Source organism: Panthera leo, chromosome D1 (genome assembly GCF_018350215.1).
Source record: "Panthera leo isolate Ple1 chromosome D1, P.leo_Ple1_pat1.1, whole genome shotgun sequence".
Taxonomy (NCBI): Eukaryota; Metazoa; Chordata; class Mammalia; order Carnivora; family Felidae; genus Panthera; species Panthera leo.
This window is the reverse complement of record NC_056688.1, coordinates 55383347-55409614: the sequence shown is the minus strand read 5'-3', so window position 1 is coordinate 55409614 and position 26268 is coordinate 55383347. Positions and strand designations below refer to the sequence as shown.

The 26268-nt window shown below is 53.6% G+C and overlaps 1 protein-coding gene across 1 annotated transcript; it reads right to left on the bottom strand.

Annotated features, from left to right (window-relative positions):
* Positions 1-11150: 11150 nt before the first annotated feature.
* On the bottom strand, positions 11151-25153 carry LRRC32 (leucine rich repeat containing 32). The gene is made up of 3 exons (XM_042906453.1): positions 24964-25153; positions 20084-20174; positions 11151-15485 (listed from the first exon to the last, which is right to left on the bottom strand). The coding sequence occupies exons 2-3, from the start codon at positions 20168-20170 to the stop codon at positions 13581-13583; spliced, it is 1992 nt and encodes a 663-aa protein (XP_042762387.1). The 5' UTR covers positions 20171-20174; positions 24964-25153; the 3' UTR covers positions 11151-13580.
* Between the last annotated feature and the right edge of the window lie 1115 nt (positions 25154-26268).

The window sequence follows — 26268 nt, the reverse complement described above, 5'->3', positions numbered from 1 at the left end:
AGAGGACATAATGGGCGGCAATTAGCGAAATTTAGATCTGGCTGGAAGATTAGATGATAGGAGCATAGCAATGTTACATTTCCTGAGTTGATGACTGTACTGTAGCTATGTAAGAGAGTGTCTTTTTTCTTAGGAAATAACATGTTGAAATATTTGGAGTAGTGGTGTATATGCAACTTACTCTCGGATGGTTTGGGGAAAATGCATATATAGAGAGAGAGAACGTGACAAAGCAGAATGTTGACATTGCTACCAGCTGGGGAATCTGGGTGAAGGCTCTCTGAGCATTCTTTGTACTATTCTTGCAATTCTTCTGCAAGTTCAAAATTGTTTCAAAACTACAAGTTAAAAAAGAAAAACAAAAAAACCCCACCACCAATTCCAGTCCAGTTCAACTGAAATTTCAGTGTCTGGGAGAAAATATTTGCAAAAGACCTATCTGATGAAAGACTGCTCTTAAAAAAAAGTCTGTTTGAAAACACACACACACACAAAAGAAACTTCAGTCTCCCACTACACTCGGATTAAATAGATTAGCGCACAACAATATCAAGTGTTGCTGAGGATGAAGGAAAACTAGAAGTCTTACACGTTGCTGACGAGAACTAAACATTGAACGATCGCTTTGGAAGACAACTTGGCATTGGCTTTGGGAGCTAAACAAACACCTGCCTTAGGACCCAACAGTCTGACTCCCAAGGTTTTGCCCAAGAGAAACGAAAACTTACGTTCCAACCCAAACCCGTATGTGGATGTTTATAGCAGCTTTGTTTATAATTCCAGCCCCAAACTGGAAACAACTCAAAAGTTCTTCGGCAGGTGAACAGTCACACACACTGTGGCGCATCTGTTTCATGGAGAACTGTCCAGTCATAGGAGGGAGCCTTGGTACTTTCAACAACATGGATGAACTTCAAATGCATTGTACAAACTGAAAGAGCCCAGACCCCAAAGGGTATCTACTGTGTGATTTCATCGATATGACATTCTGGGAAAGGCAAAAACCGTAGCAGAAAACAGACCAGTGATTACTAGGGCCTGGAGATGAAGAAGGGGGCTGACTATAGAGGGGCACAAGGGAACTTTCCGTGGTGATGGCGATGTTTTATGTCTTGACAGTGGTGGTGGTGACACGGCTGTGCGTATTCGTCGAAACTTCTGGAACTCCACGCCGAGGGTGAATTTTACCGTAGGCGAATTATACCCCAGTCACACAAGCAAACATGGAGAAACAAACTTGAGTTTCTCAAAGCTTCGCTCCTACCCTACCGCTCTCAGCCCGAGTTCAGAAACCTGCGATAAGGAAAGGAAGGGTTGTCTGCCTCTCTTTCTGTTCCGCGTCTTCGAAGCAAGGCTCAGTGTGGAGGCCGGGGGGGGGGGGGGGGGGGGGGGGGGGGGGGGGGGGGCGGGGGGGGGGCAGTAAAGTGCCAGGTCTGCTCAGAATGGGGGTGTTGTAAACTGGCCTCAAGCTCCTCTGGGTGGCAGATGCCCAAATTCTGGCCCTTGCTTTCTTTTTTTTTTTTTTTTTTTTTTTTAATGTTTTTAATGTTTATTTTTGAGACAGAGAGAGGCAGAGCATGAATGGGAGAGGGTCACAGAGAGATGGAGACACGGAATCCAAAGCAGGCTCCAGGCTCCAGGCTGTCAGCACAGAGCCCGACGCAGGGCCTGAACCCATGGACCATGAGATCATGACCTGAGCTGAAGTCGGACGCTCAACCGACTGAGCCACCCAGGCGCCCCTCTGGCCCTTGCTTTCATGAGGCAAACACTTGCGGGTTGCGCAGAGCTCCTTTTGTGGTCTCTTCCCACTGGTCCCTGGGCTTAGGTGACATACACCTGCTGACCACCTGAGCCTGTTCTCTCCACTCCTGCTGGGGAATCCTTCTGGAGAGACAAGGCAGACATCTTGGGTAGAGATCTTTCGGGATGACTCATGCTCAGCTTTGGTACACCGTGTCCAGTAGGTCCCACAGCAAATATTCCTTTCTTTTGCTGGCAGGCTCTGGAAACACAAGCCGCTCCCGCAGCAGCCCCCTCCCACCTTGGGCCATCACCCTCTTAACTTCAGACTTATCCACGCGAGAGGTGGGCTCAGCTTCCGTGTCCTCTGAGCTCCGGGGAAGCCACCGTCTCTGGGCTTGAGCCGTGTGGGGTAATGCCAGGCACTTGGTCAACTCTCCCCACAAAAGCTTCAGCAACCACCCTCCTCTCCCGGGCCAGTGCCTGCTGCGAGGCTGGCGGCAGGGGCCGGGGGTGAGGACATCACCGTCTCTGCTCTAGTCCTGCTGGTCTGTGTCTGGTGCTGCTTTCAAGGCTCTGGGGGACAGCAGCAGTTCTGAGACGGAGAGGTCCCATTTAGCATCCTGTTACATGTAACTAATAATGTTATTTTAGCCAAGTGGGATCTCACACATACTTTATAACCTGTTTATTTTTCACTTCATACTATGTTTTGAGCATCTTTCCATGTCAGTAAATACACCTCTACATTCAGATCATTTTATTTGTGTTTTAAATGTTTATTTTTGAGAGAGGCAGAGCAGGAGTGGGGGAGGGGCAGAGAGAGAAGACAGAAGCCGAAGCAGGCTCCAGGCTCTGAGCTGTCAGCACAGAGCCCGACGTGGAGCTCGAACCCACAAACCATGAGATCGTGACCTGAGCCCAAGTCAGATGCTTAACCGACTGAGCCACCTAGGCACCCCATACATTCGTATCATTTTAAATGACTGATCAGTATTTCCCCGTATGGATATACTATAACTTCCTATGTCAAACTCCAGTTGTTGGCTGTTTTAGGTTATTTCTAATTTCAGATTATCATTACTAACGCTATGGTTGCATCAATTTATGTGAAGCCGATGAAGCTTTAGTTGCAGGGTCCCTCTAAATGGTATAAATTCAGGCCCCACAAAAGCTGGATGTGCCCTTGGCTCTGATAAACATCCTCACACTCCACTTTCCTTTGGCTACATCTTTATTTCCTTAGGATAAACTCCTAGAAACAGAATTGCTAGGTTAAAACAGATGCACATTTTTAAGATTCTTGGAACATATTGCCTAAGAGGCCTCCAGAAAAAGTGATCTAATTTACACCCCAACCCCGCCCTAAACAAGAACACCCAAGACTCGGCTGGTTTCTATGGGATTATGTTTCTCTGTTATTGTGGCTCCGTTGTAACTGCCATTAACATCTTCTCCCCAAAACAGAGTCCTTGACCTGAGATCCACGGGACCCACGGGTAGAATTCTTGATGTCTGTGAACTTGGATGAGAAAAACAAATACATCTTTATTTTCAACATTACCTTTGAACTGAAACGTAATGGCTCTTTCCGTCATGGGTGTAGGCCTTTGACAAACCCCTGTAATAAATATTAGCAGTACCTGTTACGTTAGCAGTCCCTTCATCAACCAAAATCACAGATGTTTTCACGCCTTATTACAATTGTTGTTGCAGAGCTCCCAAAATCTTGTTCGTGCTCATCTGTGCTTTGAAAGTACAGTAGTTATTAGACCTCCCACTAGATCTCATCATTTACTATGTTAATAAAAACATATAGGACTCAATCACAATTATTACCTTAATATTTTGATAACTGCATTCAGTGCAATTCGCTCCTTTTATAATCGTGTATTTTTTGTCTTAAAAATTAAAAAAACTTGTTCTGAGAAGGGGTCCGTAGGCTTCAACAGATTGCCAAGGGGTCCACGGCACAATAAGTTGTCAGGGCCCTCACTGTAAGAGACTCCTACCTCGTGTGTTTCTGAAAGTTGTGCACGATACAGAAAGAAAGAAATTGAACTTTCATGACCGCTGCCTGGAGCCAGGCTTTGTGTCAGGTGCTGGGGGACAGAGGAGGCAAGATGACACCAAGCTTTTGAGAAGCGCAGAGTCTAGGTGGGAGATACCATTTCGCAGCTCCTGCCACTCATTGTCCTGTGGGCTGGGGACCAGGTTCTCAGATTTTCCAGGATTTTACGAAAAATCAGAAAGCCAGATTCTTACATGTTTTCACATAAAACAACTCTTCCAACTTTTAAATGTTGGCAATTAAACCGGACTTTAATAAACCACTGTGTGGGCCAAATCAAGCATGCCTGAGGGCTAAATCTGGCCCATAGGCCACCAGCTTTCAACCTTTGCTCTAGGAGGAGGACGGAATGAATTCCAGTTCGGGTGGAACAAAGCAGCAGAGCTTGAGTTCCCCTCACCCACCCCTCCACTCTGCTCCTGCAAATCAGGGAGACAGAGGATGAGAGCCCTGGTCTTGGGAAAAGAGGACATGGAAGAAGAAGCTCTGTGGTGGGCAGTTGAGGGGGGAGGGGGTCCCTGCAACCTGGCTGCAGGCCAGATGAGGAGGGGCCTGGCTGGAGGCAGATGCTGCTGTAGGGAGGGTAGCAAGGGAGTTGTGGGAAGGATGAGGTCATTAAGTGATCGTATACCTAGAAAACCCAAGAGGCTTTAGCAGACAAACAGAGAGCAAAAACACATGCAAAAACAAAAGAAACAAACAAAAAACCTTATTTGAATGAAGACAAATTGATAAGGTTATTGGGTGCAAGATAAATATACAAAACCAAGCACCGCTCTCTGTTTGGACAATAAACACATCAAAATGCAAATAGAGAAAATACTCCATTTACAATAATGACAAAAGAGGAATAGATTTCACAGGAAAGACACAGGGCTCACATAAAGAAAGCAATACAATCTTGTAGGAAGGTTGAAAACGAGTTCTGAACAAATGGAAAGACACATCATGCTCTTGGACAGGAAGCTTTGATAATCACACAGATGTCAAAACTCCCCAGATCAATTCCAAACAGCATGAAATGTTTATTTGGAAGAATAAATGCTTAAAAATAGCCAAAAATTTATGAAGATAATAGCAGTGCAGGACTTACCTTATACATGTCAGAGCGAACTCTAAAACCAGTCACTAGAGTATTGGTACAGGGATAGAGACACAGATCAGTGAAATACACAGAGGAGGAAATCCACAAGTAGATACCAAACATATGTCAGAATTTGATATTTGACAGGGTGACCTTTCAATTATTTAGTAAATGATGCGGGCAAAATCACTGTCCATCTAGAAGCAAATTAAAATTTGCCCAATTATCCAACTTCATAATCAAAAAGACACTTCCGATTATTTAGAGATTGAAATGTAAAAAATAAAAGAAGAAAAAAATCAAGAGACTTTATGACCAATCCGAGTGAAACAATCGAATCAAGAGCTGTAAGGGAAAAATGAGGCCCCAAAGCGCTGTGGAGCAAAGATACAGAAGCAGAGTCGACAGACAAATGAAAGATTTGGAAAACATTTGTTTAAAAAGTGCTAGATGAATAACTACAGTGCACGATGAGGTTTTACAAATTGACAAGGAAAAGATAACACAGAAAAATGGGCAAAGGACAAAAATGAGTGATTCATGGAAGAGACCATCCAAATGGCAAACAAACATGAAAAGCTGCTCAGATCCAGCCTAGGGAAATGTGATTTAAAGTAACAATGAGAGGGGGGTGCCTGGGGGGCCCTGTCAGTTGAGCTTCTGATGTGAGTCTGACTTCCTCTCAGGCCACGATCTCAGTTTGTGGGCTCGAACCCTGCGTCGGGCTCTGTGCTGACAGCCTGGAGCCTGGAGCCTGCTTCGGATTCTGTGTTTCCCTCTCCCTCTGCTCCTCCCCAGCTTGTGCTCTCTCTCTCAAAAATAAATAAATAAGCATTAAAAAAATATATAAAGTAGCAATAAGAGACCATTCTATACCTGTAGCTACCACCTGCGTTGCTGGGAGGGAGGTGCAGAAAAAGATATTCTCATAAATTGTTGACGGAAAGGTGAAACATAACCGTCTTTTAAATGAAGCTTTATTAAAATTGACATAACTTGTATTTCATATCTATCTGTTTGATCTGGAATTTCACTTGTAAGAACTTATCTGACAGAACTACAACTCCCAGAGACCATGAGCATCTGAACAAGGATGTTTTTGCAGCAAGTTTATAGTTGCAAGAAAATATAAAAGAGTGAATGTCCCTCCATTGATAAACAGCTGAATAAATTATGAATATTCACACTACGGAATATTAGGTATTGTCAAAAATGAATCAGAGCTATATCAGTTGGTTTAGGGGGGGATTTCCTTGCAGTATTGTTGAGTAAAAACAAGATGTAGGAAAATGTATTTACTGTGATCCTATTTTTATATAACAATGTACATGCATATGTGTATTTGCATATAATTTACATGTATCTGTCAGTGATAATTATGGAGACAATACGCAGAAGGCTAAGAGATGAGAATGTTAATAAGTTACCTAGGACGAAAAAGGAGGGTCGGTGCAGGCTAATATGGGTGATACCGGAATGGAGGAGGGAGCCAAGCCCATTGTACCTGTCCTACCCCCGCATCAAAATTAAACAGCAAGAGCCTTTGGAATTGGACTCTTAGCCTGCATCTAGCCCCCCCTACCCTCCCAATGCTTGGCTCCTGGGACCCCTCCCTTGGTGATCCCTCCCACCAATCTATATGTGGCCTTCCCTATTTTTCTCCGTGATTCTAGAATAGGACAGTCAAGGCACTGAGAGGGAGAGAAGGCAGAGAGGGTCCCAGTGTCAGGGGCTCCTTTCAGTGCGTGAAAATTGGCCTCGGGGTCTAGAGTGCAGCTCTTACTTTCCTGGGCATTTTGGCAAATTCACGCGAGTGAGGGGAAGAGGCCAGAAGGAGTGTTATTAACTCACTCTCTCGATGTGAGTCTTCCTTTAGGCTCAGCTTACAGGTGGTTGTCCTCCGAGAGGACATCTCTGTCTGCCCGTCTCAATGACATCTCCCTGTGGTTGTCCTCTCACGGGACTCTTCACAGTTGGCCATTTTGTCCTCATTTGTGTGTGCCGGCCTGTGTGTGAACGCCCATTTCTCCCAATAAACAGCGAGCACCGCAAGGGGAGGGGTGGTATATGTATAGCACCTAGTACGGAATGTAGCCGGGGCTTAAGAAATGTCAGTTGAATTTAGTAACTTACTCACTTATTCTCTTTCTCATTGACTCACTCTTTTATTCATTCCCTTATTCGTTTATGCCCTTATTCATTCCAGAAACATGTGCTATTGGGGCCAATGACTTTTCCCCTGATCTGGGTCTTCCACTTTCTAGGGTGGTTGAGGGGGGGTGGGGGCGGCGTGGGGACATGACTGCAGAATTCCAGGAACATGTCCACAACTTGGGAGAGCTGGATGAGTCGGAAGCTCTCCAGGGAGGGAAGGAAGATTCTGGAAGGCTGCAAGGTTGGGGCGGAAGGTGCTGAAGGATCAGAGGAGACACGGTTGGGAGCATGGGGGGGAGGCTGGCATAGGCAGACTCCTCTCTGCCCCACCCAGACCCGGCTTTTGCCGGCTCCCGGTTGCTCTGCCTGGAGGAACCTCTCCCCGGGCTCCACATGTTGAAATCCTACCCTTCCCGGCCTGGCCAGCCCAGATGTCCTCGAAGTCTCCCCTCACTCCTCCAGCTGGAAGGGCCACTCCCTGCTGCAAACAATCTTCCCGAGTACAAAATCTGGACCTCCCTCATGGCGCTGACCACTTCCTGCCTGTGCTGTGGTGTGGCCCCTCCCTCCACCCAATAGACCGTGGCCCTGTCCGACTGTTCCCAGGAACCCTTCGGGGCCCAGCACAGAGTGGGTGCTCAAGCTACTCAGGCCTAACCTGTGAACCGCAGCGTGCGTTCGGGCAGTGATTGTGACCCCATTTTAGGGATGGGGAAATGGAGGCACAGACAAGTGGCTTGACTTGCCCTTACTCCCAGAGCAGAGCCTAGACTTAGCCCTGTGTTTCTGGTCCCGGAGGCAGGGCTCTTTCCAGGGCAGCTTGGTGGGAGGTGGGAGGAGGGTGGGGTGGTGTGGGGTGGGAGCTGGGTCCTGAGAACCAGCAGGCCAGGGAGATTTGAAGTTCGAATGGCCAAGTTCAGGAAAAGCACAGCTGGGGAGGAGCCAAGGTATTTATTATGCTTGGTTTCCCGCTCCAAACAGCTGATGGATGGAGCTACTCCCGTTCCTATAAACAGCTCGGGCCTCCCTCCCCTCTGCCCCTCCCCACTCTCAGCCACCACAGCCCCAACTGCTTCTAGGGAGAGAAGGGTTGGGGGAGAGATGACCAAGGGAGGGAAGGGAGAAGAGTGCGGGGAGGAGGAAGAGAAGGAGGAGATAAGACGGGGTCTCAGAGACAAGAAGAAAGTGGAGGGAAGTAGGGGGTGTTGAGAGAATATTCTTCCTTTGCCTCTTCCTCTGCGTCTTCTGTGTCCCCTGCATCTGTCACCCCCTTCTCTTTCTGAGGACTGGTCTTAATCCCAAGTTTTTAAGTCCTGAAGGGTGGGGGCCATGCATTCAGGAAGAGCTTTCTGAGCTCTCCTTCTGTGCTAGCTCACGGGCCCTGGGGACACAGAAAGGATTCTGGGTAGAATCTCCCCCCAGGAGCTCTTAGTCTGGTGGCAGATCAGGCAGAGATTCCGCCCCTCCCCCCAGCCCCCTGTGGCCCACAGCAGCCTGGGGCTGTGGAGGGAAATCAGGGCAAACTCCCCGGAAGAGGTGGTGCAGGGAGGGGTTGAAACAAGAGTTTGGCAGGTGGGTCAGTGTAGGTGAGACACTGTAGGTGGAGGAGGTGGGAGAGAGCCTGGTGTTGGCAGGTGGACAGCCCCATGGTTAAGACGGCGGGCTCTGGAGCAGCACATACCTGCGTTCCATCTCGGCTCTGGAGGTTTACGGCTGCGGGAACTTGAGCCTCAGTTTCTTTAAAATGAGGCTGATAATAATAGAAGTCTCTTCAAAGATGCTAAGAATTGCACATAACAATGTACATTAAGTGCTCAGTGCAGGACTGACTCAGAAGTGCTCAATAATTATCAGCTCTGAGCACCGGGTTGGAGATGGCCAGAGAGAGACGGAGCACCGGGCCCTTGTGAGCTCCCTGAAGAACAGGGGCACAGAGAGCAGACTGTGGCTCCTGGGCCCTGGGCAGGGGTGACAGCACAGGGGACTGAGAAGGTGAGGCAGCTTGCGGGGCCGTGGGTGCTGCCTTCCTCCCCTCCTGCCCGGCCTGGCCTGCGAGCCTGGCTCCTGCGGGGCCCTGTGCCTTCGGGGAATGCCACAAGAGCTTACTGAATTGAATGGGCTGGGCGACCTGGCACGCAGGCTGTGACGTGGGCGGACAGGGGCCTCCCCTCTCCCTGGAACTTGCCGGATGCTCTGATGACCTAGTTGGCAGCTGTGTCCCTGTTTGGCCGAAAACAGGAATTTCTGCCTTGCTGGGGGTCTTGGCCAGGTGAGCAGACTCCCCTGTTTGCCAGGAAAAGGGGTCAGGGACCTGGTGGGTTCCAGCTGGATTGGAGGTCCGCAGAGCCCTGGGCCGAGCTCAGCCTATGCTATTGCCTTCCTTTACGCCTTCACTGAGCACGTGGTCTGTGCCAGGGCACTGAGTCACATGCCTTCTGACGCCACGAGCCCCATCTATGAAATAGGCATTTAAGATTTTCCTTTAGGGCCCCTGGGTGGCTCAGTGAAGCATTCGACTTCGGCTCAGGTCATGATCTTGCAGTCCGTGGGTTGGAGCCTGCATTGGGCTCTGTGCTGACAGCTCAGAGCCTGGATCCTGCTTCGGATTCTGTGTCTCCCTCTGTCTGTGTCCCTCCCCCACTCTCTTTGTGCGTGTGTGTCTCTCTCTCAAAAATAAAAAATAAATAAAAATAAACATAAAATGTTCTTTTGGAGGGGCGCCTGGGTGGCTCAGTCGGTTAAAGCGTCCTACTCTTGGTTTCGGCTAAAGTCATGATCTTGCGGTTTGGGAGTTCGAGCCCCACATTGGGCTCCACACTGACTGCTTGGGATTCTCGTTCTCCTCTCTCTCTGCCTCTCCCCTGCTCGCATACTCTGTGTCTCATTCTCTCAAAATAGATAAATAAACTTAAAAAAAATTTTTTTTTTTTTCCTTTGGAGTAGGAGCTCTGAGGTGAGAGGTCACAGCCCAGAGGAGCTACCGTGGAGAAATCTCCAGGGTGCTTGGAGGACAGAGGAAGTGGAGCGTCACTAAGCGGGAATTTGTGGGAGAGGAAGAAGGGAAGAGAAGGCACTTCTAAAGGGGATAGTGTCTGGGTGTCAGGCAGCTGAGAAGGGCTGATGGGTCCACATGAGGACAGGCACAGGGGTCTGGAAAGTGGAGGGTGGGGTAACTGCCTGCCCTCCGGACTCCACCTCAGAGCCCCTCACCTGTCCCCCACCTCCACCCCAGGTGAGGTGGCTCTTGTCCCCTCCCCCAGACCTCACAGCCCACACCCTCCAGCTCCCTTCCAGGGACCAGGAATGCTCTCCTCCTTGCCCCCCTTCCCACGGTCTTCTTTTAAGCTCGGTCTTGAACTGCAGCCATCCATTCAACTGACCACCGATTCAATTCCCTGGCCCCCGGGGAGAACATTAGCTCTCCAGCTGCGGAGGCCTCTGGGTATCAGGGCCGGATGCTCAGGGCTGACTGGGGCTGGAGCTAGAGATGTGGGCATCAGAGCAACGGAGTGGCTACAATCATGAGGGTGATGGCATTCCTGAGGGAAGAGGGCCTGGAACAGCGTCCTGGCAATCACCACTCAGAAAGCTGGATGGAGATGAGCACATAGCAGAGTCTGAAAAGGAGCGGTCTCAAAGGAAGGCAGACACCATGTGTGGGGGGCTTAGATACCAAGGCGAGTGTGCTGAGTGCCGGGCATGAGGGACGGGGACTATGGGGTGAGGGACCCCCGCAGCTGAGGGGTCGAGGAGGTACAGTCTGGAAAGTGCACTGAGTCTGGCAAAGGATACCCTAGATGACCTCGGTTCAAGGCAGTGCGGGGGGGGGGGGGGGGCAGAGGGGCAACGACACCTGGGGTGGGTGAGAAGGGAGGGGAGAGGGGGGCTACTTCACCAAGGAGTTACCTATGAGGTAGGAGAAGGAAAGGGAAAGCAGTTTAATGGTCTTTTACTATCTTTCAGATAAGCCAGACTTGAACACAGCCAAGGTGTGAGAGGAATGTGCGAAGACAGAGGAGAGGCTGCACAGGGAGGAAAATGAAGGGTCCGTGAAAGGCCCCGGAGGGTGGGCGGGAGAGACAGCAGGGCGGAAGAGACAGCAGGGCTCTGCGATGAGGCAGGGCCGTGAGCACAGAGAGAGGGTAAGAACAGAAGCTGCCGAAGGAGGAAGGGTCAGGCCGGGTCAGGGCTTGTTGAGTGCAAGGGTCAGAGGTGTGGCAGGGGAATGAGGGCTGAGGCCCCAAGGTCCCGGGCGGTGAGGACCCAGAGCCTCAGTCTCCCCTCAACAGCCCTCAGCCCATCTCTCCATGGGTTAGCCATGAGGATCCAAAGCCTGCAGTGGAAGCAGAGGGGGCAGGGCTCAAGCGGATGCCATGATGCCAATCACCCGCAGTGAGGAGGAGGCTGGCAGGCCACGCTGTTTCTCCCAAATTATTTTTTAATACATTCATGTGGGTTATACAAAGAGCTGGTCCCGAGGCCAGGGCTGTGGCCTGGCTCCTGGGAGGTGAGAGCAGCATTGCGTAGTGTTTTTGAAGATCAGGCACGAAGGGGCCCACGCCCCGCCCTCCAGGCCTGAGGAAGAGTGTTTATGTGCAGTGACCATCTGTGGTTGTGATCCCAACCAGGGCTGGATCCACCCGGCTGTCCCACATACCACCAGGGCCCCAGGCTGGGGCCAAGATACCAGCTTCTAGCCCCAGCTCTGCCACTGACTCCCTGAGTCCTTGGCCCTCTCTGGGCCTCAGTTTTCTTGTCTATAAAATGGGGCCGAGAGAGGGGTGTTTTCATTGTCTCACTCAAGCACCATCGTGAGCCAGACCACGGGCCAAGCTGGTAAAGACAGTAACACAGGGTCTTGGGCTGACCCCAGGGCTCCCTGGAAAGCCCATGATTCCATGGGTGTGAAGAATAGGGAGTTACACCCAGATGAGTATTTCTACTCATTTGTCTAAGAGGAAAAAGTCCCTGCCTGATGAGGATCCGAAAGAGTTTGGAGCCAGCATTATCTTGTGATATGACAGCTGAGAGAGAAGGGAATCACTCAGGTCCAAGCCCTAAACCCCTCTCACACCCCCAGGGAGGTATGAATCCACTTTTTCTCACAGGCTTTGCCACCGACTTGTGAAGCTCTCAGCAAATTCCATTCTCTTCCCCAGCCTCAGTTTCCCTATCTGTGCAACGGGGAGGTTGGACTCAATAGTCTCAAACTCAGGACTTCGCTCAGTGGAGGAAGAGGGAACACAAGAGCAAAACAGAAAATGGTGAATACACACCAGTCTGCAAAGGAGGGAGTAAGGGAAACTGAGGCAGAGGAGGAGGGGAGGGCCTGTGTCTACCTGCCTAGGAGAGAGGCGGGAGAGGAGTGGGTGGGTATATGTGGCACAGGATGCCCCCAGGGCCTGTTCCCTCGATGTGGGTCCATTTCCTGTCCACCTAACGGCCTACAGCCCCCACAGTGGCAAAGGTCAGGCCCTGGAGACAGGAGGATTTGAGTCTGAATCTCAGCTATGTCGTTTTTTAGCTGGAGGACCCTGAAGGGAGAGTTTTGGAGTTTTGGTGAAATGGGATAAAAGACCCACCTCAGAGGGTTGTCGTAAAGAGGCAGACGTGTCACAGCTGCCGAGCCTGGTGCAAAACAGAACCAGATACCTAAGCTTCTAACTCCTGGCTCACCAGCCGGCGTAAGGCTGGGACTGAACAGCATGCCTGCATGTGCCTGCAGAGGAGCTGGGGGGCTGGAGCGGTGTTTGGGCTAGTGTGGGCACCACGAGGGTGCCAGGTAGGGAAAGAGCCTGTTTGGAGTGGGAAATGGGATGGTCTACCACCCGGCCGGAACCCAGGGCAACCGCCTCTTAACCAGGAGCCGCTGCAGCCCGCCTAGTAGCCCGATCCATGTGGCTCCAGTTCTCTTCCGGTCACAAGCTCTTCATGTTCCAGAGAGGCTGAAAGTCATTATCAGAAGATGTGACAAACAGTCTGCTTGGAACCGGCTCAGACAAGTCTTCTGGGTCTCGCCCCTCCTTTGCTCTGGCCCTGCTGAGGCAGGGCTCGCCACTGAGCCCCAGGACTCAGCCAGCCGGGGCTGGAGAGCTTTGGGGCCCTGGATCTCCACACTCCGTGTGGTCACTGCCTGGCTTGGCGACCACCTCCCCACCAGGGCCGGGAGATGCCTGAGGGCAGGGATGTGTCTCAGTCACCGGGCGTCCCCAGTCCCCAGAGCAGGATGTGGTGCAAAACAGATGCCAGGCGAAGATTCGTTGACTGGATAGGTCGACCTTATTTTCTGTTGCTCCTGAAACTGCTTGACTTCCGGCTTCCACAGCTGGACCACATGTGTGGCCTGGGAAGTGGGTCACCTGCCAGTACAGCGGGATACAGGGAAAGGAGCCCTGGGCTGGGATTTAGAGAGCAGAGTTCTCAGACCCTGTGTGACCTTGGGTCAGTCCCCGCCCTTGTCCGTGCCTCTGGCTCCCCAGCTGACCCGGCGGGGCTCCCGGCCGGGCCCTTCTACAGTCTCTGGCCTCTCTAGGCTTTGTACTGCTGGTTGAACTTCTGCCGGCGGACACAGCAACAGGTGGCCAGTGTGGTGAGGAGGACGGCAGAGACCAGTGCGAAGGTCAGGATGATGATGAGGTTGACATTCTTGAGCCCCCCCTTCTCACAGTCCTCAGGACGCACGTGGCTCAGGGATACCTCCTCCCGGGAGCCAAAGCGGCAGGTCAGGTCCTGGGTGGCATCCACGTCCACACGACCCTGGTGCAGCTGGGCTGCCAGCCAGCCGTTGCCGCAGCAGCTCAGTGGATTCCCCTGCAGGTAGAGGCGCCGGAGGCTGGGCTCGAGGCCGCCCATGGCACTGCCTGGCAAGAGGCTGAAACTGTTGTTCCTCAGGTCCAGTACCTCCAGTGACACAGCCTGCGTCCAGGCAGGCAGGCGGCTCAGGCGGTTCTCGGCAAGATTGAGTCGCTTCAGGCAGCTGAAGCAGGGCAGGTCTACTTGCAGGATGGCCAGCCCATTGCCCTGCAGGGCCAGGACCTCCAAGGAGGCCTCCAGGCCCGCCAAGGCCCCCGTGGCCACATCCAGCCCTGGGTTCGCAGAGAGGTCCAGCTCAGTAAGCGGCGTGTGGAGGAAGGCACCCGGCCGGAGCACCTCCATCTCATTGTCCGCCAGGTTCAGGATGCGGAGGGAAGAGATGTCAGAGAAGGCCACGCAGCCCGAGGGGCCAGGCTCACCTGGCCCCCCGCAAGGCCTGATCTGGTTCCCCTGCAGGTTAAGCTTCTGCAGGCTGGCCAGGCTGGCAAAAGTGTAGGGGGGCAGGTCCTGCAGGGCATTGTCCTGTAGGAGCAGTGTCCGCAGAGACCCCAGGGCCCTGGGGCCCAGCTCCAGCGTCTCCAGCGCGTTGTGGCTGACGTCCAGGTGCACGAGGCAAGGCAGGAAGCCCGCACGCCGCACCTCAAAGGCTCGCAAGCAGTTTCGGCTGAGATTTAGGAAGCGAAGGGAGGTCAGGGGCTCAAGAAAGCCCTCAGGGACCAGCTCAATCTCATTGTAGCTCAGATCCAGATTCAAGAGCTGGGAGAGGGGGTGGGTGCTGGAGTTCCGGCTGGGGTTCGAGAAGGGCAAGGCTGACCAACCCTCGGAAGGTGCATGGATGCCCTCACCGCCCTGGGGTGGCTCTGCGGGGAGCCGGATGAGGTTGTTGGACACGTTCAGGTAGATGAGTCTCGGGAGCGCGGCCAGGTCAGGGAAGTGGAGCAGTCTGTTCTCCCGCAGGTCAAGCCAGGCGAGCTGATACTCAGCCTGGGGCTCTGGGGCCGTCTGGAAGGCCTCAATACTGTTGCAGCTCAGGTCAAGCACCCTCAGCTGTTGGAGGCTGAAGTCAGAGATGCAGGTGAGAGAATTCCTGGAGAGATTGAGGTGGGCCAGGTGCGGCAGGGCCTCGAAAGCGCCGTCCTCAATGTCCATGAGCACGTTGCTGTGGAGGTCCAGCCGCTCAAGCGCGGGTGTGCCCCAGAAGGTATGGCGGGCCAGGCGGGTCAGGCTGTTCTCTGCCAGCGAGAGGGTGCGCAGGGCAGGTGCCTCCCCCAGCAGCCGCTCCACCAGGCCACTGTACAGACTGTTCCCAGACAGGTCCAGAGATGTCACATGCGGCAGGGGGCCCAGGCCAGGGGCGCTCAGCACGGTGCCCACTGCCAGGCGGTTATGGGCCAGGTTGAGGTGCTCCAGGTGGGGCAGGGCCTGGAAGACACCTGTCTGGAGGAAGCTGATCTCATTGGTGCTCAGGTCCAGGTGCCGAAGCTCTGTGTAGAAGCCCAGGGGCGAGGCCAGGATTCTCTGCAGCTGGTTTCCAGATAGGTCGAGGGCCTCGATGTCCAGCGGGAGCATTGAGGGGACCTGGAACAGGCCAAGACCCTGGCACAAGACCTCCTTTTCTACCTGGGGTGGGTCGGGGAGGGCAGGGAGAGCAGTGGGCATTAGTGGGTGCAGTGGGGGGTGGAACCAGACACAGCATCTGGAAAGGATGACTCAACCCCCTCTCCTACCCACCCCCACCCCAGCCAGACCTAGCGAGGGCTCCACATTCCCCCACCCCAGCCTAATCCTCCCATGTCTGGATGATCTCCATCTTGCCCCCTGCTCCCATTTCTGGCACTCAGTCCTGGGCTGGGCATCAGGGAGGGATTTAAGGAATTTTGATGGATACACACAGAAATAACAGACAGATATGAGGACAAATGAACTAACAAAACACCCTACATTGATTATTATCCCATTTCACAGGAAACGGAACCATATTTCACCTAGTGTGATCCCAAGCCAGTGGACAACAGGGCCAAGCTGATAGCCGGGACTCCTGGTTCATATCCTGGGTTCCTTCTTTGGTCCCAGAGAGTTAAATTTACCCAGCTGCTATTAGACTAGAAACCATGTGGGGAGAAATGTTTCCAAAATGCAATTTGTACTCCTCTCACTAGTTCTCATTTTGGCCTCCTACCCTCAGACCTCATTCCAGGGGGCAGAGCTCTGGGTCCTAGTGCCTGCCTTCCTTGCTGCCTATCCCCAGAGGAGACCTCCTTTCTGCTGCTGCTACCTGCCCCACCTCCATCCGTGGCCTTGCTTCCCAAGGCCCGATCCAGACTGGCCTCTGGAGATGGGAACAGGGGTAGGAAGCAGGGGGAAAGATGGCCGGGGTCCCAACCCACATTCTTTGGTGACAAGAATATGATTTTGCTGTGTGAGCCTTACCAAATCACATCATCGCTCTGGTTTCTTATCTAGAAACTTAACAGCCTTCCTCAGCACCAACTCAGCATTTTACATTTTATTTAGCACATTCAGGCCCCTCGTCTCACTGGAGCCTCGCAGCAGCAAGCACGTCAGATATGATCACCCTTATTTACAGAAACCCAAGCTCAGAGAGGGTAGAGAGGCTCCAGGATCGCTCAGCCGATGAGGAGCAGAGCTGGGATTGGAGCCCGGGTCTCCTCACGATCAAAGGCCCAACTTTCGTCCTTCTAGTGCATGGGCCTTCTGGAGCCTGAATGCTTTCTGTGCAGATACAGTCTCCCCTTCTCATCCCTTCAAGGACCCCAGGAAGGCAGCCTTTCCCAGGAAACGGTCTGACTTCCACAACCACCCAGTTCAGGCCTATTCCTGCCCCGGGGTTCTCTGTATCCATTGACCCCTTCTGACCCCTCCACCAGTCAAATGCCTGGCAACTGCTAAACAAACAAACAAACTCTGTGCCACCCTCTGCTTAATCCCCTCCAGGGCAAAGTCCAGGACCCTCAGTGGGGTTCAAAACTGTTTGTAGCCCTTGCCAACTTGTCCCCTCTCCCCCAGCCCACTCCTGCCCAGCCCACATGCAGTGACAACATCTGAGCAGTGCCCTTCATACCCTCCCACACCTACCTCTGGGCCTTCTCCTTGCTGTTCCCTGCATTGGTTAGGCCCACCCCCACCCAGATGTGCAGAGTGAGCCCAACATACTGAGCTGGGCAGGTTGGGTCTCCTCTGGGCTCTCCCCAGGCCAGAGAGCCCCCGGTGCTCCCTCTCTCAGAGTTTGGCCCCAGATTGTGACTGTCTGTGTGGGACCTGCTGCGCAGAGAGCTCAGAGCTAACAGGGACTGGTGTGATTGATGGGGATGCCTTGGACCTGGCCCACAAAAGGTGCTCAATCAGTTTTTTTTAATGAATGAGTCACGGACATCTCTGGCTTAGTAAAGGTCTGAGGGATTGAATCAATCACCTTTCTGAAAGGAAAGAAAAAAGAGAGTCGATGTATTCAAACTGGACTCAAAGCCCATTAGAGTAAAAAGACTCTGGCCCACCCACTTCTCAGATGGGGAGACGGAACCTGAAGATGGCAGTGACCTATGCAAGGTCACAGTGAGTTAGTGGCTGAGCCCACACAGCAGAAACAGCAGCCTGGGTGTCCCCTGCCTGGCCCAGCTCTCAGCTTCCTCCCCAGAACCCCAAGGTGAGTGTGTGGTGGTGTGTGTAGGGGGGTCCTCATCAGGCATCTGTGTGACTCTTCCCCGTTCCAGGCAGCCCAGTGACCACTCCTACCACCTCCAGCGAAGCAGCTTCCTGGAGGCCTCAGAGACCCACAGATACACCCGCGGTTGGGCGCCCCCACGAACCAGAAACCCAGCCCTGTCACCTTGCCAGCCCTTCCCGTCTCTTGCCCCTTCCTCCCTCACACCCTCTCTGCCAGCTCGGGCCACTAGGCACGGCCTCACCTCCATCCTCAGCTCCCTGGACCATCCTGACTTAAGGAAGGAACAGCAAAAGGAACACAATGACCGCGGCTGTCACGGAGCGCCAGCTCTGTGGCAGGCCCCATGGCGGAGTGCACAGACTCCTTGCCTCATTTATTTACCCTGCTGTACTCCCTAAGGAAACAGGCTCAGGGCAGGGGGGTGAGCTTCCCCCAGCTCTGATGGTCAGAGGCTCCAGGGTACCAGTGTGAGTTCCTTTTCCTGTCAGTGCCAGCTGAGTTCTGATCACTGGGCCCTCAGCTGGCCCAGCACCCACATTGACTACTCCAGCACAGTAAATGGTACCATTTGCCGAGCATCTGCTGTATGGGGGGCACTGTACTAGGACCCATGTTATCCCACACCCCATCTCGCCTCTGGATACTCCAAGGCTCCCAAGACACCAGCCCCTGAGAGCTGAGCCAGGACACAAAGCTGGCCAAGCCCAGGGCCTAAGACTTGCTTTCCACCTTGGTGCCCACGAAGGCTGGCAGGGCGGCTCTGGGCTGCCAGTCCAGGAGGGAGCGTGAAGGCCAGGGTGGCTCTCAGAACTCTGTTTCTAAGGGTGTCCGCTATGCCTTCGGCTCTGAGCCTCCAGCATGGCTGACATGGCCAAGTTCAGAGTTGTCCCTGACAATCTGCTACCCGCTGTCTCTGGGATGCCAGCATGCCACTGCCCTGCTTTTTTTTTTTTTTAGGAGGGAAGAGGACTTTCCACCCAACTCCATTTTGCCACTTGCGCATAGAAGGGAAATGAGGTAGAAAGAGGCACCCGGCAGGGGACAGCACCAGCTCGGGAGACATGGGTTCAAGTCCTAGCTCTGTTGCTTCCTGTCTGTATGACCCTGGTGGGTCACATCTCTTCTCTCAGCCTCGGTGTCCTCAGCTGAAAAGAGTTCTTTGTAGGATAAAATGAGAGAAAGCCCTCAGCATGGTGCAGGTACCTCGCGAGCCCTTAGTATGTGGCAACTTCTTTTCACTATTTTGAAAGTCATCGTCACTCCTATATTGATCTTCCATGGTAGTTCAGAAAGTGCTTTCTGAATGCACTTTTACCCAGAATGCAAAGCTCCCTCAGCTTCCCTCTGCCTGTTGGGTGGTCCAGCCCCTTCACTAGGACCCCGCCAACCCAGGGAAGGGCTGCCGGCCCTTCCAGCCCCTGAGGCAGCTGCCCCACCTGTATCATGAGCTTCTGGCCCCAGGTCCAGGTGGGGCTGCTGGAGGGCCTGTGCCTTCTCCAGCCTGACTCTGGCCTTCACCTGGGTGACTTATAAGTGGACCTAGGTGGTCCCTTTTCCCTGTATCCTGCGGGGTCCCAGTGACTTCAGGGCTAGTCTGCCTGGCTCAGGGCAAGAAAAAGGACCCAGAGTGAACCAAACCTTATCTCTGCCCTCAAGAAATTCTTGGTCTGGCAGGGGAACCAGGCTTGGACCCACTCACCCACTACCCCACGTGCTCAGTAGGAGGGTCCAGAAAGAGGAAGCAAACAGAACCAGAGCAGCCTGGGAGTGGTCAGGGGAGACTTTCTGGAGGAGGTAGCATTTGGCCTTGGCTGTACTGAGTGAGAGGCATCCCATCAGGGAGGGAAGCAGCAGACAGGCCCAAGTCAAGGACCCCAGTTAGGAAAGGAGATTTTCTGCATGAGGGACCCAGCTGGCCCACCCCCAATTCCCCACACATACACATACTCTGCATCACCCAGATGGGTCCACTGCCCTGCAGAGGCAGCTTGGGGAATAGAGTCCAATATCAGCCCCCTGGTCCTAGTTGAATGACCTTAGACAAGTAACCTAGCCTCTCTAAACAGCTGTTTCCAATTCTATACAATGGGAATAATGGTACTTACCCAATAGGATTAATAGTGCAGAAGGTATTTAAACGTTCTAGTAGGTACTTATTAAATGTAAGATTTAAATGCATTAAATGCATTCCCTGGGGCACCTGGCTGGCTTGGTTGGCTAAGCATCCGACTTTGGCTCAGGTCACGATCTCCCTGAGATCTCCCTGAGTTCAAGCCCTGCCTGGGGCTCTATGCTGACAGCTCAGAGCCTGGAGCCTGCTTTGGATTCTGTGTCTCCTTCTCTCTCTGCCCCTCCCCCACTTGTTCTCTCCCTCTCTCTCTCTCTCTGAAATAATAAATGAATAAACTTTATAAAAAAATTAAAAAAACAAATGCATTCCCTTTCCTCTTCTAACTCCTCAGACTTCTGGCTTGTGGGGCTGGGACGGCAGGACACCCTAGGGGCCCTACCCTGCCTAGGTGGGGCTTCTTACCATCTTACAGGGCACCTTGTCTCGGTGTTGGGAGGTGGCCAGGCCCAGGGTCAGCACGGTCAGGAGCAGCAGGATCTGGTGGCTCATGGCTCTGTGTAGGGTGGGAAGGAAAGGGGAACACTGTAAGATCACTGGCTCCTTTCCACTGCCCCCATCCTGTCTGTGCCTGCCTTCAGGGAACCCCAGATCACAGTGGAGGTGGGTGAGAACTGGGTCCAAAGGCTACCACAAAGGATCCCTAGTGCCAGGCCATTGCCCCAGGCAGCAAGAGTTTTTAAGGAGTGGGTGACTTGGTCAGATTTGGGTTTCAAAAGACCCTACTTGCCAGAAGACTGCCTGGAGGAGGTGAGCAGGAGACAGAGGGACTCTAAGGGCTGCCCTGGGCCAAGCTCAGGGCTGGGGTGAGGTGAGGTGGGGAGCTAGGCCTCTGACTGCATTTCCACCCAGGTCATAAGCAGGTCCCCCATCCTGGTTCCTTAGACCCCAAACGGAATTCCTCAATTCCCCCCACCCCCGGACTTTTATTTTGCCCTTTTTCTTTTGATTTTCTGATTCTGGAGTCGCTGCCATTGTTTGAAGGCTGGGCCTGGAGCCCTGACAGGAAACCCCGCCAGGAGGCCTCTGCCCTGCCCCCAGCACTGTCGCTGTGGACTTCCCCAGGAGCGGGCTCCAGGCCCTTTACTTTCACTGAAGCTACTGCCTACTGCCAGTGCAGGGGGACTCTTAGGCCTGCTGGTGTCCTCTCCGTGTAGAGCTGAGGTGGCATTGAGGGGGGCCACAGAGGCCCTGAGCAGGGTTGCATCCCATTGCCGCTAGCAGCTCACTTGCTGAGGAGCTGGGCCAAGTGCTAGAAGTAGACAGATCAAGCCACTGATTTCATTCATTCATTCATTCATTCATTCATTCATTCACACCTAAACTGAATGCCTCCTCAAGTCTGGCTCTGTGCTGGGAACTGAGGCCACATATAAATGCACAGAAGTGATCATAATGCAAACAGAGTGTTAACAAGGAAGGGCACTTTGTAAAGCCCTCCAAGAGCACTGGACTCAGTCACCTGTAACTGACTGCTTTCTCTTTCCCCTCCACTTGCCTGTTGTGTGACCTTGCACAAGTCACTTCACCTCTGTGAGCCTCAGTTTCCTCTTTTTTTTTTTTTAAATGTTTGTGTTGTTTTTTTTTTTGAGAGAGAGAGAGAGAGAGAGAGAGAATGCATGCACGTGCACAAACGGGGGAGGGGCAGAGAGAAAGGGGGCAGGAGATCCAAAGCAGGCTCCGTGCTGACAAGAGTAAGCCCAACAGAGACCTCGGACTCATGAACCGTGAGATCATGACCTGAGCCGAAGTCGGACACTCAACCGACTGAGCCACCCAGACGCCCCTCAGTTTCCTCTTTTGAGGTTAATGCCAACTTTGCCAAGTTTTGTTAACGATCAAATGAGATGCATTCTATGAAAGTGCCCTTACAGAGTCCTTTATCATAAACCAGGCACTCTTCTCGATACTTTACGTGTATTAACTCACTTAATCCTCACAGCAGTTCACACACTTGGTTCTATGATTACCATTCCCATTTTGCAGGTGGGGAAACTGAGGCTCGGAGAGGTTAAGTAACATGCCCAAGGTCACACAACTAACCAGTGGCTGGCACAGGCAATCTGTGCCCTAAACGTCTACACTAGAAGGTCACCCACGGGTGCTTAATAAACGAGCACTGAATCGCCACTCTGAAGGGTGCTTTAGAAGAGGAGGCATCTATGGGACCTTTGAGGGCTGGGTCTTTGTTGGAATCCACCAGTGTCCTTGTGATAAAGTTTAGATTAAGATGGCTGGTTCTGAGGCCACTTCTTGCCCAAACATTCAGGGGCATCTTTTAAACGCCATTGCCTAGGTTCCCCTCAGGGCCATGCCCTCCCCACCCCCCCCACAGCTGCTCTCCTCTCACCTGCTTTCACAGGAAATTTGGTTCTGCTGTCTAAAAAGCAGAACATCACCCCCCCCCCCCCCTTTGAAAGCTAGTATAGTCAGAATTGAGTGGAAACCTCTCAGGGGGGCCTTCAAGGCCCTTGGGGAGTGTGCCTGCACGGTTAGTTCTTCCCTCCAGCTTCATCTAGCACTGTCCCCTTTCCCACTCTGGGTTCTGGAAGCCTCCTATTGCCTTCAGTTCTCTGAGTGCCTTTTCACTGCCCCAAATCTTCACTTCCTCCCCTCTCTTGTGCTGAATGTCTCCTTATCCTTTGGATCTCAGCTTCAATACCACTTCCTCCAGGAAGCCTTCTCTGATTTCCCAAGTCTGGGCAATGTATAGCCCCTCCTCCAGGTTCCCACAGACCCTGAGCTTCCAGTGAGCACAGCACTGAGCACTCCGTGGCTTGTGCCTCCAACCCCTTTCCCACGGTCAGTGCCCCAGGGCACAGAGGACTCACTCTCCCCTGGGCTCCATTTCACACCAGCAGGCAGGCCAGGGAGGCACTGAGAATTGACACAGGGTGACGCTGGCGAGAGCAGCGTTCTCCTAGGCTCTCCCTTCATCTCCCTGCCGTACCTTCCCCCCCATCAGCGGGTGCTGCCTGTTCTGCCTGAAAAACAGACCCTGGGGCGGTCTGCTGCTTCCCTCCTCCATCACTGCCCCACAATGAGGCACCATCACAACCCTGGGCCTTGAAGCAACACCATACTTCCACCCTGACCCCTTTCAGGCTGCCCTCCACGCACAGCCAGAGTGAGGTCTCCAAATCATATATGAGATCATGAATCTCACAGCTTGAGAACCTCCAATAACATCCAGGCTTTACACAAGCTCTTCTCTGCCCGCATCTCCCATTTGCCCTGCCCTTACCAAATTCCACCATTCCTCAAACATAGCAAGTGCATTCCTGCCTCAGGGCCTTTGCCCTTGCTGCTCCCTCCACCTGGAATCCTAGTCCCCAGATTCTCACACATTTTATTGTTTCCTTGCATTGATCATTTTCTGCTCCTTTATTTCTGATTCTGTGAGAACAGGGGTCTCTTAAGTGGTGCTCACCAAAGATCTATTGAACGAATGGCAAAGTGAGGGGTAAAGGCTCTACTGCAGGGGCCTCCGAGGTCAGGACAAGGTCAGGACCTCTGGGTCCTGAACCTGAAGGCATTGTTGCCCAAAGGGGCCCTCACCACCCCTCCTCTGCCTGCCAAATTTTACCCTACCCCTGAGGCGGGCATCTGTGCATCCTTCCGCAGTGCCCAGGACTCGATGTGTGGCATTGGAGGGCTATTCACCCTCGAGGGAGCACTGCAGTCACTCAGACCCAGGCTTACTTCCAGACTCTACTGCCTACCGACCCTGCTCCCTGGGCAAGTCCCTTAACCTTTCAGTGCCTAAGTGTCCCATCAGTCCAGCAAGCAGCCTGGTTCCTGTTCTGCCACTGGCTTCCCCCAAGCACAGTGATGATCAAGCTGAGAATGGCTGTCAAAATATCTTGGACACATCTTTCCCAGCTGGGGCAAAGACCCACAAGGCTGAATGGCCCAGGTGAGGCATGTTGAGGAGCGAGGCCTCTGGCCTGCAGACCAGTAGCCTAGGCAAGAGAAGGCAGGAGACATTTTAGAACTCTAACTGGGAGGAGAAATGCCAGAGGATAACCGTGCGTGTGTGTGTGTGTGTGTGTGTGATAGAGACAGACAGACAGAGAAAGAGAGAGAGAGAGAGAAATAGTGGGGGCAATGTCTGCTATTATAATAAGCCCATCTCTACTATTTCAGGACGTTAGACACTCTTCTGAGCATTTGACGTATATTATCTCTTTGAAATCACAACCCAATAAGGTGGTTACCATAATTTCCACTTTACAGATGAGAAAACTGAGGCTCAGAAAGGTGAAGCGACTTAGCCCACAGTTACTCAGCTTATTAGCATTTTGGGGGTTAGCCCAGGTCTCCATGACCCAAATGCTGTGTTTTCTCCAGGTGCTGAGCTGCCTGCTCATCCTCCCTTTGCCCATGAGGAAAACGAGGCTCAAAGAGGTGACTTACCCAAAGTCACACAGTAAACAGCAGAGACTGATTCAGAATCTGGTCTGTCTGCCTTCAGAGCAAATGTTTCCACTACACCAGGCCAAGTGCTCCCTCCCTAACCCCTTCCGACGACCCCCACCCCCACCCCTACCACACACAAACAAACAGGCTCACAGGACTGGGCTCTGGGGTGCTCCTCTCCCTCCTCTCAGCCCCAGTCTCCAGCAGAGTGGGGTCCTGGGAGAGCTGCTGTGGACGTTCATAGCAAGCAGTGAATCACTAAGGGCAAGCCCCATTCTGGAGACATGTGCATCCCACGGGGGAATTAGACCTTAACCCAAAGGAATGTAGCTGTGATGGTGGAATTTCAGGCAGCCTGGGGTGGGGGTGGGGGTCCCTCACATCTTACCACTCATGAAGAAGGCCGGCTTCAGAGCCCCCTGGGAGAGGTGCCCCCCCCCCCCCCCCCGCCCCTACCAATCCCCACCCAGAGATGGGCAAGGAAGCTCTTTGGTGCGGTGGGATGGGAAGCCCCGGGGCGGCCTGAGTCAGAGGGTGGTGGGAGACTTGGATTCAAATCCCGATCTGCCCTAGCCTAGCTGTGAGTTCCCGGGCAAGTAAGTGCCGGCCTTTCCGCCCCTGTTTTCCCATCTGTCAAATAGGAACGCCGGGCTCTCCCTTCGCGGGAAAGATCAGCTGAGACAGGAGCCGTGGGGCCGAGGGAGGGTCAAGCTTGGCTCCACGCGCGAAGTGGGCGGCGGCCGGAGAGGACTACTGGGGGGCGCGGGAGGCGTCCCGACGGACTCGCCGCACCCCGCGCTCGCCAGGGGCGCGGGACAGCGGGCTCCCCGAGGGGCCGGCAGCCTCGCCCGCGGGGCGGCTCCTACCTGGCTCAGCGCGGCCGCCGCTCCTCTCCCGCGCAGCCCCGGCACATTTTGCGCAAATCTGCCCCCCACGGCCCCACCCCGCGCCAGACCCCGGGGTCACGGCCGGCGGAGGCCCACGGCTGCTCCACTGCCCCACGGGAACCCGACCCGCGAGGGGGCGGCTCGGGCTCCAATTTAAATACCTCTCCTGCCGACCCGCCCCACCACGCCCCCCCTCGGCCAAGCTGCGGGGTCCTAGCGCCCGGCCGGCGCGCCCCCGCGTGACTCGGTTTCTCCGGAACGCGCGAGAGGGTGAAGCATCTTTCCGCTGGAACCCGGGCTGGGAAGGGGCGGGGTGGCAGGGGGCGGGATGAAAGGGCCGGGGGTGGGAAGGAGGGTCGCTAAGGAAGCTCTGGGCGGGCGAGGCCGCCCCGGACAGCCGCACGTGCAGCTCGTGGCCCCGCGGGGTCCGGAGGGGCGGGAGGGGGCCCTCTAGGAGCCGCAGGTCCGCAGAGGAAATCCGGCCTGGCCCCGATTTCCCCGCTGCCGGCGCCGCCGCACTTAAGGGGGGACAAACAGGAGAGGTGACGGCGGGGCTGAACGCGGAAGGAAATGACCCTTCACTGGCCCTGGGGCGGCCGCAGAGGGGGTTCCCCACACCGCGGCCATCCCCTCTGACGAGTCCAGGCAGGTCACTTCCCCTCTCTGATTGTGCTCTTGTATCCAGACTCGCCTTCCTCCATCATCTCCCGGACCCTTAAGCCGTCCTGTGAAATGGTACCATCCGAGCCTCCAGTTTTCAGATGGAGAAAGCGAGGCTAGGGATGGGACAGCGAATATATAAATAGAAACCAGTTGTCTGGGACTAGTAAGGTCCCCATTTATGTTTGGGGAAACTGAGTCTCGTAAAGGTTAAATGGCACATCCAAAGTCACATTGCCTAACAGAGCAGGGATTGGAACGCAATCTGTCCATAAAGCTAAGTCCAGGTGCCTCTGGGTCCCCTTTTCCAGGCACCATCTTGCTCAGGTTGGTTTAAAGTGCTGTGAGCACAAGGAGCATGGTGGAATCGTTGTCTTTTACATTACGGGTTGAGGCACACCTTCCCCAAAGCCAACCCCTCTCCTAGATGCCTCGGCCCTACCTAATCATGGGTACTCTGTCCTGCAGGGTGTGGACCCAAAGATGGGGGAGAAGGGTCATGGCTGTCTCCTGGGCCTCAGTCCCAAGGATAGAATGTTTCTCTTCCCAGCCCTGAAAGTGACATGGGCTGCTCCATTTTACAGATGGTAAGTGACCACCCAAAGCCTTGTGTTAAATCAGGGC